This window comes from Porites lutea, chromosome 12 (genome assembly GCF_958299795.1).
Source record: "Porites lutea chromosome 12, jaPorLute2.1, whole genome shotgun sequence".
Taxonomy (NCBI): Eukaryota; Metazoa; Cnidaria; class Anthozoa; order Scleractinia; family Poritidae; genus Porites; species Porites lutea.
The window spans coordinates 19,206,143-19,221,140 of record NC_133212.1 but is presented as its reverse complement, the minus strand read 5'-3'; the positions used below and the strand labels follow the sequence as shown (position 1 = coordinate 19,221,140).

The window sequence follows — 14,998 nt, the reverse complement described above, 5'->3', positions numbered from 1 at the left end:
GCCTATGCAACGGCGTTTTCACAGAGCAATTTATTTTTAGATAAATTTTTTCGCAAATTTTGAATATCAAATAAGCCTTAAAATCCTCCAGCAAAAATCGGAGACAAGAAAATAGTATTTCAAATATTTATATTAGCAAGCATCTACTTTTTATTTTGTCGTTATCGTAGTATGGATGTGCACACACACGGAACAGTTCTTCCATTTTCGCGGGAAAAATATTCCAAAATGATAGATGCTAAAAATAAACTGATCTGTGAAAACGCTGTTGGCCAGGCCATGGGTTGGTGTATGTGTGCCCCTTGCTTTAAGTTTGTCTGAAGTATAAGAGTTGCAGGCTCAGTGTCATGGGCTCCTGACAAAATCAAATACTCTGAGAGCGAGGCTGGAACACGAATAGGTCCGGATGGCGTTACGCGTGGAACAGTTGGAGTCGTCTGTACGAGGGCTAGAGCTCAGTTGGTAACTGGTGATCCTGCAAGGAGTGAATGGGGCAGATTTAGGCGATGTGGGATACTCCCCCCTTCAAATCCTATACGGGTACAAATTTACCACCCAGTGGGGTCTTGAAGGATCGGGAACATTTAGGGATTAGTATAGGATAATTGGGAACTACCCAACAGGCCCTCCCTTAACCGAACGTTAACTCCTTCTTTCACTTAGTTAGGTAAGGGGAGGGTTAAGTGTAGGTTTCTCAGAATCTTGTAGTCTGTTTGACTACCCCTCCCCTAATCCAACGTCAACACTAACTTCTAACCGAGTGTAAAACGTAAGGTTAGGGGAGTGGTCAACCTGGGGAGTGGTGGGTGGGCAGTTTACTAGAATTTTATATTGATGATCCAGTAAGACTCTGTTCAACTACCCCTCTCCAAAAGTTAACACTCACGTCTAACCGAGTGTCAAATGTTTGGTTAGGAGAGGGGTAGATGAGAAAGAAAATTGTAAATCCTTTATTAAGCACCCTGGAGGGCGGGCTTATTTATTTCAAGCTCGTTTGAGGGGTGGGGGTGTCTAAATAGCGTGAGGGAAATATTTGAGAGGGGGGGCTTTTTTAATTCAGCAAAAATGAATATGAATTCTTCATAAGAACCATCTAGAGCGCAAAGTGGAAAAGCTCATAGACAAGATGAAGTTGGAGGTCATGCAGCCGAAGATCAAAAACCACAGGTAACCCAAGCTCGAAATATGAGCATCGGCGAACATCGGCATTGTTGCGTAACATTCGAAATATAAGGATTTGTATGGGATAAAAACCTATCGTTTCTGTAACCTACGAAAATGAAAGGACTTCAATAAAAAAAACAGCTTACCTTACTTAAAATGTGTGTTACGTCTCCCCTGTGTGGTCCACGCGCCGATGTATGGCCGTTTTATGGGTTTTTATGTAACGGGTTTTCTCCCTGTATAAAGGTAAAACCGTGTACATAACCCATAACCTTTATTAAAATCCTTTCATTTTCGTAGGTTTCCCCACACAAATCCTTATATTTCGAATGTTACGCAACAATGCCGATGTTCGCCGATGTCATATTTCGAGCTTGGGCTACCTGTGCGAAAACAAACCCCAAAATCCAGCGCGTGAATAAAGGCAATAGCCCTCACAGGATCAGTCCACATCAAATCCTAGAAAGTTAGGCGGGTTACGTTAAAAAGGGCAATTTCTTTTTTAGCGGGGCACGGCATGAGATATACACGCCTATTCCTAGTGGGTGTCACAAGTTGTCACGCGTTTCTCGCATTAGGAACTCGTGATTAACAAAAATGTCACAGATCAAATATCACTTGGCCTAGTTTAGAGATTGCATTCGGGTTTTCAGTTCAAAGGGGAAGGAATCCCGAGGAAACAAGTTTGAGCGCCGCTTAAAGCTGTGAGTATAAACTTAGCGCCCTTTTTTATATATATATTTTCATTCAATTTGAATGTTGTTAGCTTCACCTTAGATATATTTTGTCACATATTTAATTTAAAGAGAACTTGTATATGATAATTGTTCGACAAGACGACGGGTATTATATTATGCATCATTTAGGTTGTCGTTCACGATACGTGTACAAACTGTCCTTTAGTTTTTTTGCTTAAAAATTTGTCTAATAGTTTTTCAGGCGTTTAATTAATTGCGTTGATCTTTTCATGTATGGCCCAAGTATCTCAACGTTGGTTTTGAAGGAAGAACGATTATACGACGTCGTATATCATTTTCATGACCGGCGGATTACTCAACTTGTATGCATGGAATCTTTTTCCCAAGGAAAGGGACCGGATTTTCCTTTGTTACTAAGTCACAGGCTGTGTTCAGTGTTTAAAAGACCCTGACGGAACAAAACGGCAGAATATTGAAATTTTTTAAAGGTCGAAATTCCGGGGAGGGGAAGGTACTGTTAACCTAAACTAGCGAGCAATCCCTAAATGCCATTAACCGATTTGCAGTCGACTGGGCTGAAATAGAGAAAAATTCGTTTAAGATTTGAGCTGGCTAGTGGGTTTGAAATTCTGATAACATTCAAGATCGGTCCGATCCTGGAAAAATTTTTACTTCATCCCTTTACGCTTAATTAAGCGGAGCCGTCATCCTCCCGGGTATTAGCGCTCGCTGTTAGGCTTTATTATATAAGCTAAATCACATTCTTTGGCCGGACGTTGAACCTGACCTTGAAAAACACGATCGGGTTTTCTCGTGCCGTGATTTGTTATTTTATCTTCAAGAACTTTGTCCCAACGCCAAAGAAAGCAAAGAAACTGCTGACAGCCTTATGTAGTACGTGTCACCTTGCTAGTGCGCCTTGCAGCGCTTTTAGTGCTGCTTGCTTCGTTCGCAGCAGACTAGTCGGCGTGGAGCGGCAATTGCGTGACTCCGTTTGGAAGGCCTCTAGTGTGTGTTGCTATTTCGCGCAATCTCTTTCCCAGGGTCCTCTCCTATTACTCGTCACAGAGAACGAGAAGGACAGCGAATCTTGCACTGCCACGTGTGCATTGGACAATTGAAGACATTAGGGAGGGGTCCTTCGATTTCCTTTTTTGTTTGAAAAAACAAAAACAAAAACACAAAACAAAACAAACAAACACAAACGCAGTTCCCAGTGACTGGAATCCCTTTCGGCCTTTCAGGGCACCTTCCAACTAGTCATTTCAAGTCAATTCCTGATGTTTCCATTTCTACTGAAAACGCTGAACACTGATCTTTCAACAGACCTCCCTACTAAGGAGTTCGGTCCTAAAGCGCCAGAGCTCTAGGATAGGAGATCGTACTATGTATAACTGGAAGAACTATTCACAGGCGAGCTCGACACAAGCCGGGCCCATAATAGTCTTTCAACATTAAGGATGCTGCCTTAACCTAATCAATCTAGGAGTTACTGGAGTTAAGCGGCGTAGGCGATCTAGTTGTATCATTTGTAATGGACAGTTTAGGTCCTTTGCAGTTGGTCATTCACGTGGTACACAACCGTCATGCTGTAGGGACGCTTTGGGACGAGACAAATAAAATGTTTACATCATTAAATATGTTAATTTCCTCCTATTGCTCTCCACCATGGCGGTTTTGTATCACGTGAATGCCTAGCTGCAAAGGTACAATTGAAGGGACCGTTTTAAACGAGTGGTTTATCTTGGCTGGTCAAGTGATAGCTAAAACGAGACCCTTTTTGTAATGGTGTTTCTTTGCGGCAAGTAGGAGCTTTTAGCTTGATAAGCTAAGCTAAACGAGCTCATGATTTATTCAACACTGCGAGGCTGATGCCTATAAACAAAGAAAATCTATTACATATATTAAAGCGTAGTTATTGTTCTTTGACAGTTTGGGTTCTTGACGTTCACGATTCAGTGATTCACTTCATTGAATTCTTATAAACTTAGTGCTGTATGATTACTTTGGAAAGCACAGTGTAATAGAGACCATAAAGGATCATCTAACTGAAGATCCGGTATGTCTTAACATATATTCATGTCGTTGTTACATTCCTCTGAGGCCAGTTTTCATTGACATACTTATTAATTTCCGCAATTTGGTTTTCCCGGATACAGGGTCAAACGTGAAACGTCGACATTACAAATATCTAGATTCCAAGTTCTCGATGCTTGTCCCCGTTTCTTGAAGTTAACTCGTTAGGACCAGGAAAATCTGATTCTTAAATCGAAATATCGCGAATCATAGTGTAGGTTAGAGCTGCCCGAAAAGCTAGATAAGTTGTTTCTTTAACTTAGAATTTTACTGCACATTGATGTTTACATCGCACGCACCAGTGAAATTGTTTCTTTAATTTGTCCGTGAAGATTATATTTGCGTTTAGACTTCGAAAAACGATCTTCGGGAGTGTAATTGCTTTGTAATTTGGTGGACCATTTTCTTTCTGTTGACGAACTGCACGAAGTTGAGTTCGACTTTTGAACGAGCGATCAAGCGTTACCTAATTTAGACCGCCCTAAATAGGCCATTTAGACGATGGCGTCATTTTACTACTACGACCAGAATTCTTTTCGTTTTTCCTTTGATATGTAAATTCGGTAGCCCCAGTGTGGTTTAAATAACAAAAGCCCTATTAAATATGCACAAGAAAGCAAAACCCTGAAGGATCCTGGTCATAGTAGTAAAATGAGGTCATCATGCAAATGGCCTATTGCAATTACAGCTACTTGGGCTCCTCGTCTGCAAAGAATTTGCCGAGTTTTAAACGAGTAGGAAACTGGGTACGATATGCGATCACAAAGCTGAACCCTCCACTACCTAGGATATCTCTGTAAATTTCACCGAACTTTGTCCAGGATGCAGAAGGCTTCTCAATCCGTTGGAAAAACTTGGAAGCCCGATGGCAGAGTAATCTTCACCCCCCAAAAAATGGATTTAAAATCAAATCTACAATCCCTGGACAAGGTCTTGGGACAGGAGTGAACTTGTCGCTTTTTAACACCGTCAAAGAAACAAGCGAACACATGCGCAGTCCCTATTCCACGCCTCACTTTTATGGTCTTGAACGCGCAATCTCCTCACCAGGGGTCCCTTTTGTCGTCCGTCGCTGACCAAGAGGATCGCGGCCACTGCGGAAGAGATCAGTGTTGAACGCGAAATTCCTCTGAATTTCAGCACTGCTCTTAAGAGAAGTGGGTTACATCAAATACATAAATACGGGAATTGAATCACAGTGCTAAAGACTTCTGTCCATCACTTTAGGTTTGAAAACTTTCCATTCGTGGCTGATTTTATTTCTTCCTTTGCAGGCACTTAATTGTAGCGATGGGAATACTGGCTTTTCTCGTCGTCACGCTCCTTGCCATGCCACTGACCAGTTCAGGTCGCAACTGACGCTGACCTTGACAGTTGCCATCCTTGGGCCCAGTGCTCGACCAGCGGACAGAAGGGTCCGTTGTGGTCCTGGGGATGGTCAAATGACAACGGGGAAAGTCCTGATGACAAGCCTGCCTTCGCAACAAGGCCATTGCCAGAATGGCCGAGATGCGAAGAATTGCCAAGAGGTAAGGATCGGATAAGGTAAAAGGTCGGACTAAGTATATAGGACGCATTATTTGTCGCAGATAACATTGTAATTGTATGCATTGTTAACACACGGAGCACTCAGCAGTTCTTAAGAACTCGTTGAAACGTGTCAGTGCGTTGTAGATCGAAAAGGAATTTGGAAGTGCTGGTTTTTAAGGAGAGGGGAAAACCAGAGTACCCAGCGAAAAATCCTTCAGAGCAAGGGAGGATTCGAACCCGGGTCACATTGGTGGGAGGCGAGTGCTCTTACCTTTGTGCCACCCATTGCTACTCGAAACAACCATTTTATTTGCCAAGTTAAAACGAAGTTTACAAGAACTGCCACATATTCACTGCAACAGAAGTATTTCGTTGGTGCAACAAATCAGGTGTGCTCAATGTAGATTTTGTTCATCGGTAAATGAGAGTCTTTGCTTCTAACGTTGTCCGGACAATTTATTCGGACATTGTCCGATGGCCGACTCGTATTTGCAGCTTTGAATACTGTAGTCTTACAGGACCTTGATGGAGGTATACAATTTCAGTTGTCATTTACAATGTTGGCCTTTGTGGGTTGTCAGTTTAATTCTGGGCCACTGATTTGTCAGTTGATTGCTTGTTATATAATCCCCCACTTAAAAAATTATCGTAAAATTCCGAAAATAAGCCTCGAGGCTTATATTTTTGAAGGGCCCTTTTTGAGGGGCTAATTTTTGGAAGGGGTTATATTCGGAGGAGCTTATATACGGAGGGAAATTTGCGTTTCAAAACCGATTGGGCTAGCCTTATAGTTGGAAGGAAATTTACCGTTTTTGCTTGTTTTTACCTTGTATTTGAGGGCAATTCTCCGAGTACAAGCCCCCGGGGGGCTTATATTTGGAGGGGCGATTTAACGGGGTTTTTTTTGCGTTACCGGTTTGGGGGGCTTATGTTTGGAGGGGCTTATACATGGAGGGGCTTATTTTTGGAATTTTACGGTATAGGGAGAATGGGTACAAGATTTGGGTGCAGTGATTTCTGTGATCCTCTGGGTCAACAAACGTTAGTTATAGTTAGTCAATGGAGACAACTATTGACCAATCGCAAGAGACACTCGTCCAGCCAAACAATCCCAGAAAAATAGTTGCGCCTAAACCCTTGTGGTTTCTGGAGTGAGGAATCGTGAGCATCCATAATCACTCAACCTCATGGCGTGGAAAAATGGCTCTGTGGTATTTCTGGAAAGGTCTTACAGCCCTCTAATGGCATACAAAGGCTTACGCATGCGCACTGTGGCCAGTTGAAACAGGACTGACAATTTTTTGTTTGTTTCTATAGCAACATGAGAGGTATTGTCTTCATGACGGTGGCTGCTCGCAATCTCTTCCATGAGGGAGGGAGTAGCACTGAAGACTTGATCAGGGAGCCACGTGATCAGCGCGGTCTTGTGCATGCGTTCCTGGGACACAACAAAACAAGTGCACTGTTCGTCTATGATCGATGTGGTTGGCTTGTGGATGAGCTGCCTACTATGTTTCCAACAACTGATGCGGAACTTGACCATTGGTGTGTTTTACAACTCCTTAAAATTAAATATGCAGCCTAGTATCTCCAAGTACTTAGGGTGCTACTTTGTAATAGTTTTTGATGCATTTCTAGCCATTTCAGGACACCAAATTGCAAATTCTCTTCGGGGGAATTTTCCCCCCGCGACCCCTAGTATGTTCTCGCTTATGTGTTCGGATTAGCCTGTTAGCCTCCCCCCCCCCCCCCTTCTCCCCTCTCCGTCCCTTGAAGACACCCACCATGCTTCGCGGTCTCTGAAAACGTTATCCAGTCAGACTGAAAAACGTGATAGCATGCTAGTCGGTTTCTACTAATACTCATTACGGTATTAACGAATCGAAGTTCTGATTTCATTAAGTCAGTTTTGGCAATTTTCCTGAATGGAAATTGATGAAACCTTTTTCCTTTTTTCTTTACAGGAGAGTCATTAGAAATGCTTACCACAAGTCCTGTGGTTGTAAACCAGCTCCAACTTCACAAACTCCACCTCAAGTGGCTGATAATAACTAAACAATAAATTTTTAGTTTTGTTTTTTCTAAGCTCATTTAGTTTGCGTTCCTTTGGGATGATCTGGAGCAGGATTTTTGATTCAATATCACTTGTCCCATCTGGACAAGGATTCACCTCTTTTGATGTACCAAAACTTGATCCTAGTGATGTTTACAATCAATCGTGCTCCAGACCATCTAAAAGGAACGTGCTCATAGCAAGCATAGTGGCATAATGCGTTGTTAAAATAGATTTTGATTATTGAAAAAGAGGGCTTTGATAAGAAAACTAAGCAATCTCTACGTAGATTTCAGTAAGCCAGAATACTAGTTTTTTCTTGTTTTCGTGTGTACATGCGTCGAGCACCGTCTATTTGATTTTCAAGACGGAGGGTTACTGGAGTCCAGAGGGCGCAATTGGATGACAACCGCGCCCTCAATGTCTTGCTAGAGTGACGTCATTCGCACCAGTCCCTCTCCGACCTGGAATCAAATAAACGGTAGGCTTGATTTAGAACGTGGAATCCTATTGCTTTTTGATTGCTCTTAAGACGTGGGTGACGGGAACGAAGAAGAGGGTATATGGTCCAGCTTCAGAAGTATCCGTGACTGGTGACGAACAGGCAGCAAAAATATTAAACTGTTTGTTTTGATGTAGTTTGTCATTGACTTCTGAGTGAGATCGGTGGAGGAACTTTTATGGCGAGTTTAGTAGCTGATGCCCATGACGAGCTTGTAGTAAAGCGTATTTGCAAGTTTCTGAAGATAATCAGCTCTATCGTACATGAAATTGAATAATGAAAGGAAATTTTGTATTTGGTGTGCGTGGTGGAAGTTGAGAGTGCAATAAAATCGATTCCACAAATCCAGGTTTGTTTGTTTGTTTATTTATTTATTTATTTATTTATTTATTTATAAGGAACTCAAGTTTTTAGCGATTTGTTCTCTGTGTGACGTTTTATAACGTACTGTAGCTTTGTTATGATTCGTCAAATTATGATCGCTTACAATTTGGCGTCCTCGATGTTCTCTTCCAGGACCACCATTTAATTGTCGGGAACAGCTTGACTCTGTGTCAGAGGTCTCAAAACGGCATCTCTCTTTTGCCTTCCTTTCGTCGACTTCCTTGTTTCTCGGTGACTTTCGGCTAAAAAAAAGCGAGTCTTAGAATCTAAAGGTCTCAGTAAACTTTCCTGACAGGTGGTTAAAAAGATGTTCCGTTCTTTTGCCATTTAGATGGATGAAATGATTGACACTTGCTAAGTAGTAGATACACTATGTCTTCGTCCACTTTATGAAATGACAGTTTTGTTTTTGCGTTGAAGTTTGTGGAGATAAACCCCGGTTTAGTTCATCTTCCGTTAATTACTTTGCAGGACAGAGTTTCTCGAAACGCTTTCACAAGTTTTACCAACTCCCATGAACGTTCAAGCTTTTAGACACTCTTTATATATTACAGTTTTTGCGTTAAAATTCGTCTAAATAAGTATCACTCACAATTTTGCGTCCTCGACGTCCTGTTCCAAGGACAACTTTGGACAGGAGGGGATAGTTAAATGATCGGGAACAGCCTGTGACGTTAATCGCTGACTCATGGGTCTTAAAAGACCTACTCTAGTTTGTCTTCCTTCGTCAAAGAACGGTTGCTTTCGTGTAAAATAGCGCCAACATAGCGCTTGTCGAAACTCGGGAATTCTTAGGACATACACAATTGGATTAACAAAAAAGTGGGAACAGTTAAGAATTACAAACACGTAATAAATTTTCGGAGGCATGGAAACATTTTGAACCTGTTTTAAGTAGTTCACAATAAATAGAGGTAACCACGTCAGCAATGGAAATATCGATACAAACAATAAGGTATTCGTTAGGCGTTGATTTGTACTGACTCTGCTGTGCTTCTTATGCCGGCCCCGTCGAACGATGACTTTTCTCCAAATAGCGATGTTGCACCCACCTACGATGATTGTTAGTATAAAAGGACTTGAGATCCAAAACCAGTTGGCTAGTTTTCGTGAAATATAGTAGTACGAAAGGTTGGCAATCGCGGAAAAACAGAGAGCTAGTATCCAAACTGTGCTTACAGCGATGCGATAAGCTCTTTCTGACAGTGTACGGTGTTTCAGTGGCCAAAGAACGGCGCACAGTCTCTCAAAGGATATCATGGCTGCAGAAATAAGCGAGGCTTTAGAAAAAATCACTTGTAATGCAGCAAAGAATATGCGCCATTTAGTTTCTATCGTTACATTCCACAGTTGATACACATCCCCAACATAGAAGTAAATGTATAATGGTAGACTCAGCGCTCCAATCATGAGGTCCGCAAAAGCCATATTGATGACAAGAAACAAGCTCCTCTTACGAAGCTCTTTGGTAACGGAAAAAAGGAAAAGGGTGAGAAAGTTTCCTACAACTATACAGATAGCTTCTAACGATAAAACGCCGCAAACTGCTATTCCTTCGGCCTTACAGTAAAGCTGTTGTGTTGAAGATGTCGGAGATGTGTTGTTTGAGGGAATGACAGCTGAAATGGTCTTCATTTCTTGGAAAAAGATGCAATGGACTTGACGTTGATGAGGATCAGTAACTGTAAACTTAACTAGAACGTAACTCTGATAAATCTATATCGTTCGGTGGCCGATATAGGAAAGAAACAAAAGCACAAAACTCAGCCAAAACAATTAGTGATGAGGAAGACCTTCATTTAAAAAACCTATCACTGATAAGGGGAACCATTAAGCTGTATATGAATGGCAATATACGTGTGATAACAATATCCGGAGTGTATAACGGCCCTGAACAAATAAGAAAACCATCTGCGTCTTTTGCTAAATGACATCGGTTTTCCACAAAACTGATTGAGTAGTTTTATAATTTAGTTAACATTGTCAGGGCTGAATAAATAATTGAAAGGCCTATATAAGGCGACCAAAATGTAGAGGCTTACCAAAGAAGCATTAGTAGCTGAACAGGGATTGCCTGTGATCCTATTCCAATGAGATTCAGACCTTTTAAGCAAACTTAGCTCGGGCAATCGATTACATAAGGAGCTAAAACAAGAAGGCATATTTCCCAGTCATGTACTTGATGGATAACAAACAGTAACTAAAGACGGCGGTTTTATGTCCCATTAAACTGTCTCGGAACAAAAGTAAATAAGAATACGTTACAAGAAAATGAATTTGTCAAAGGTATAGAAGGTCTCGAAAATTTGGAAAAAGCACACAAAAAAATTCCTTGTCAATTACGCATCTCCCCCTTAATCCCCTACCCCTTTCGACGCCTCCTACGCAGGCTATGCACTTAACACAATAAGAAATTATTATCGTCCTCAAAGATGTAGGTGTTATATTAGTTTTAAAGTGGTTTACAAAAAAATATTAAATGAGCCATATATTGAGAAGGCACGCTAAAGGATTCTAGCCTTTGTTGACCTTTGCGTCTAAATTGAACTCTCTTAAATCTTTTACTACACAAAACAGTAAAAAGCTTTTTGTCTCCGCAGACACGGTTAATTTTTGGTCCTGTTGCGACTATAATTGGGTAGCCTGAGGGCTCGATCGATAGTTTATAGTAAAGAGCAAGGTGAATATTCAGATACAAATTATTGCTTTATCAGAGCCGCTTCTATTTGAATTTCGCAATTTAATAATTTATTTCATTTGGTATCTGGCCAACAAATTGTTTTTAAAAGTGGTCTCATAAGAGCATGCTGTCATTTGTGACTGAAACATAAAGGTCGCCGGTTTTGGTTTAATTAAGCGTCAAACTCTTAAAAAATTGCCCTCTGAGAGCCGGACATTTGCTTACTAGAAAGGAATAGTAAAAGCCGAGTTACGTGTCAGGCGTGTGATTATTGGAATCCTGTTTGTAATATTTACCCAATATATTAAAAAAAAACCTTGTTGTTTGAAGAATATAATGGGTATACATTCATTAGCAAAGCAAATTCAAAGTTAATTCAATTATAAACAAAAGTTCACATTGTTACGAGCTGCTTGTGCGGATGCAAATCCCTGGAGTACTTTGTTAACCTGTTTAAGACATCCCGATGTCTTTTAGGGCCTGTTTACATGGAGTGGGGGACCCCACTCTAGTGGGGTTGGTTTCTTTTGTTTTCACGCTCTGGGGGACACAAAACAAAAGAAACTTACCCCACTAGACCGGGGTCCCCCACTCCATGTAAACAGGGACTTAATGTCCTCCGGGACTTAATGTCCTCCAAGAAACCTTTTAGGTCCTATCTTAATATAATTTTCAAGAGTGCGTTAGTGATATGGTTTCGCTCTTTAAATGTAGAGATCTCTGATGTGCCCTAAATAAATGAAGTTGTGAGCTTATCGCCAAGAAAACTGGAAACCGTTTGACCTTTTTTGGAATTACCCATAAATCCATTAGGTCCCATCGTTCTATCATGGTTTATACTTTTCAACAGACAACGTTTTTTCAGTCAGATGAATATGGTCAACGACCATCGGCATATGCATAATAAAAACCCTATGCAGCGTTCAAGTTAGCCTGTAAACAGACGTTGTTTTATTTTTCTATTCGTTCTTTCCAAAAACGTCGGCGAGCGAAGCAAGCGTGCGAGAGATTTTATCACCCGCCCTCGACGGACTTTTAAGAGAAAATAGAGGGTCTGTGAACAGACTTTCCCAGTAGCACTGCACTTTATTTATTAAGTAATGACCAAGAAGGCCATAAAACGGGAAGCCTAGCTACATCCCTCCGATTGGTTTAATCACGGAACTTTAGCAAAGTCAAAAAATTCAAGCAATGGGTTTTAGGGATGGACCATTAGAAAAGTGATGTGGGGGGGGGGGGGGGGAGGGGTGGGTGAGGATTTTAAGAGATGCAAAATTTTTTTGGTACATTGAAAGTGAAAATCTTTTTTTTTTTACCGATGGCTGGAGTTTTTTTTATTCATAAGGTAAAACTTTCATATGTCACATTTATAACCGAATAATAACAAGCCAAACTTGAACCTTCGAGGTAAGCACTTCTTGTTGTTGTTTTGTGTTATTTGTCCTTGTCTTTGAGAAAATTGCGTCCCAAAAATTGACCTTGCCAGAGCCATATTTAGTACACTTGGCGACTGTTTTGGGACGCCTTTGTTATGAAGGTTTCTTCTTGTTTCTATTCTTAACTACGATTGACAAATGTTTTAAGGATGGAATTGTGGCATAGGCATAGTTACAGACTGAATGCTGTTATTTTTCAGCCATAAATTTCATTTGAAAATGGCTGAAACTAACTACATTCGGAGCTGGCGCCGAGCAAGTGTACCCAGACGGTGTGTAAAGTTCCAATCGACAGACAAGTTTGTATTGAGAACTGTTTCGCTCAAGTGATATCCTAGATAAACCCTGCTAATTGTTCGTAAAGCAGTATGTTAATTTCGCTCATCTTTAATGTTGAAATAAAACTACTAAATTACATATCCAGTGAATACAATCGCCTCACGTCGCTCCTCGCAGCTTGACGTATTCGAAGGCACTGAAGAGACTCGAATGAATTTTGTACTTTTCCCTTTTATAAACTATAAATAATTGTTGTATCAATTATGGGGAAACACCTAATAACATTTTTTGTCCTCCGTTTAGGCTCCTAAGTGTTGTTGTTATTTTTTAAACAGTGTTTTAGATTTCCTTTTGCTTTTTTTGTTTTTCTTTCTTGTAGGATTTGCTGAACACACATAGTCAATGAAGACAGTAAAATTGTGGTCAAGTACTCTTCTGAGAGGGCACAAATCAATTAATCTTTCTGTATTAAACAGCAACAAAGTTGCTTTTGTCATGCATGAGAGCCAGAAGGTGGCATCTAAATTATTTATGATCAGAAACTTTATTTATCACTTCTGAAGTGTATACACTTATTTCAATTAAGGTTGCTACCGTGAACCGTGTTTCATAGCTTGCAGTGCACTATGGTAAACAATTCTGGAGCGGGAAGTTTAGTCTTGTTCACGTTCATTGAAATAATGGAGACCATTTGTGAAAAGGCGTTCAAGAGAGCTTTCAAGTCAAATGGCTGCTAAAATTCTTAGGCATGCGCGAGCTGAAAAATTTCATTTACAAAATCTCAAAGTAAAAAATTAGAAGCCTCTTCTTTTAACATGATTAAATGAATAGGGTTTTACCGCCTGATTAAGCTGTGTTTTTGCATGGGCCAGAATGCTGGTTATTTCAATAAAGCAAATCAACGCTATTATTTTCTTTCATTCAGTTTTAAAAAATTGCCTCAAAAATAGATAAAACGTAATGTTAAGTTATTTATTGTTGTTCAACAAACGCCTTGAATTTGTTTGTTTTTTTTTTTAAATCCAAAACTCCCACGTGCACGAGCCAAGCAAACTCGTTGAAAATTTGCAGTATTTGCATATTACCACAGAGAAAAACCTAACCTCAGATCACTGTCTTAAATTAACAAGCCTGGGATTCAGTGTTTTGAAATACATTGTCTACACGTTTTGCTGACATAGCATAGCAGCGTTAGCAGCGTTTGCCTCTAGGTTTCTAGGCTCGTTGCGGGCACATAATTTACTAGACTTGCTACAATAATGCACCGCGGGCTATGAAACATAGATCATGCATCATTCTTCTCAGAAGCAACCTTAATTGAAATAGGTGTATATTACTTCTTTGTGAGTGGGACAAATTAACTGTGTTTGAGGGTCAATGCTTGTATTAGCTACAGAGTCATGTGTTTAAGTTGGGTAGTGTTCTTCCCTGAAACGGTCTGTATCTGAATCACATTGTTTTTCAAACCAAAGATGGACTTGATTAGCACTATTATTGTATTCGGTTTTATAGAGATCCAAAGCAACAATGTACCTGTAGATGATAAACCTTACCAAGATATATTCTAATCAAATTAATAAAACATACCTGTACTTGTTTGGGGTATGAATTTTGTTTTCAACAACATGATAATGTGACCAGACAGTCATATCTTTTGAATCCCTCATCCTTTTACCTGAGACTAAACAAAAACCCCATAACCCCTGATGTTATTGTTTTCGTTTTTTATATAAGCAGCTTCTATTTTTCTTTGGGAACAGTGTTCATGTTTATTTCAGAGGTGATTTACAGTATTCCCTATCACATCATTAACACTACACAAAAACTTAAACTTTGTTTCATCCTAAAAAGAGGTCAGTATTTCAAAGATAATATATTTCTAGATTTTATTAAGCCTTATGGAAGACAAGTGTTTCCTCCTGAAAAGGAAGTGAAGGTTCTACTATTAACCAGTAGAGTTTGCTTCCCAGTTGTATTCTAGTAGTTTTACATAACATTTTTAAAAGCGTTGCAGTTCGCTTTTTCAAAGACCTGACTGAAAAGTACCTTGGGTCATTGTACATTTATACCTGAAAATAACAAAACAACTTGCTTCACTATGAAAATTGATTTGAAAAAGTTAGAAACGGCGTTTCACGGTGGTCTGAAAGCAAATGTCCTTTCTCTGCTGTGAGCTCTTCCCCGCTTTTTTACATT

General features: G+C 40.2%; 2 protein-coding genes across 2 annotated transcripts; one reads left to right on the top strand and one right to left on the bottom strand.

The window, feature by feature from the left end:
* Nucleotides 1-1,757: 1,757 nt before the first annotated feature.
* LOC140921217 (uncharacterized) lies at nucleotides 1,758-8,371 on the top strand. Its single transcript, XM_073371195.1, has 4 exons — nucleotides 1,758-1,868; nucleotides 5,213-5,467; nucleotides 6,786-7,013; nucleotides 7,433-8,371. The coding sequence occupies exons 2-4, from the start codon at nucleotides 5,439-5,441 to the stop codon at nucleotides 7,521-7,523; spliced, it is 348 nt and encodes a 115-aa protein (XP_073227296.1). The 5' UTR covers nucleotides 1,758-1,868; nucleotides 5,213-5,438; the 3' UTR covers nucleotides 7,524-8,371.
* A 176-nt stretch (nucleotides 8,372-8,547) lies between these two features.
* LOC140921529 (adenosine receptor A3-like) lies at nucleotides 8,548-11,227 on the bottom strand. The gene has a single exon (XM_073371533.1). It carries the CDS (start codon nucleotides 10,040-10,042, stop codon nucleotides 8,996-8,998), a length of 1,047 nt encoding a protein of 348 aa, XP_073227634.1. The 5' UTR covers nucleotides 10,043-11,227; the 3' UTR covers nucleotides 8,548-8,995.
* Between the last annotated feature and the right edge of the window lie 3,771 nt (nucleotides 11,228-14,998).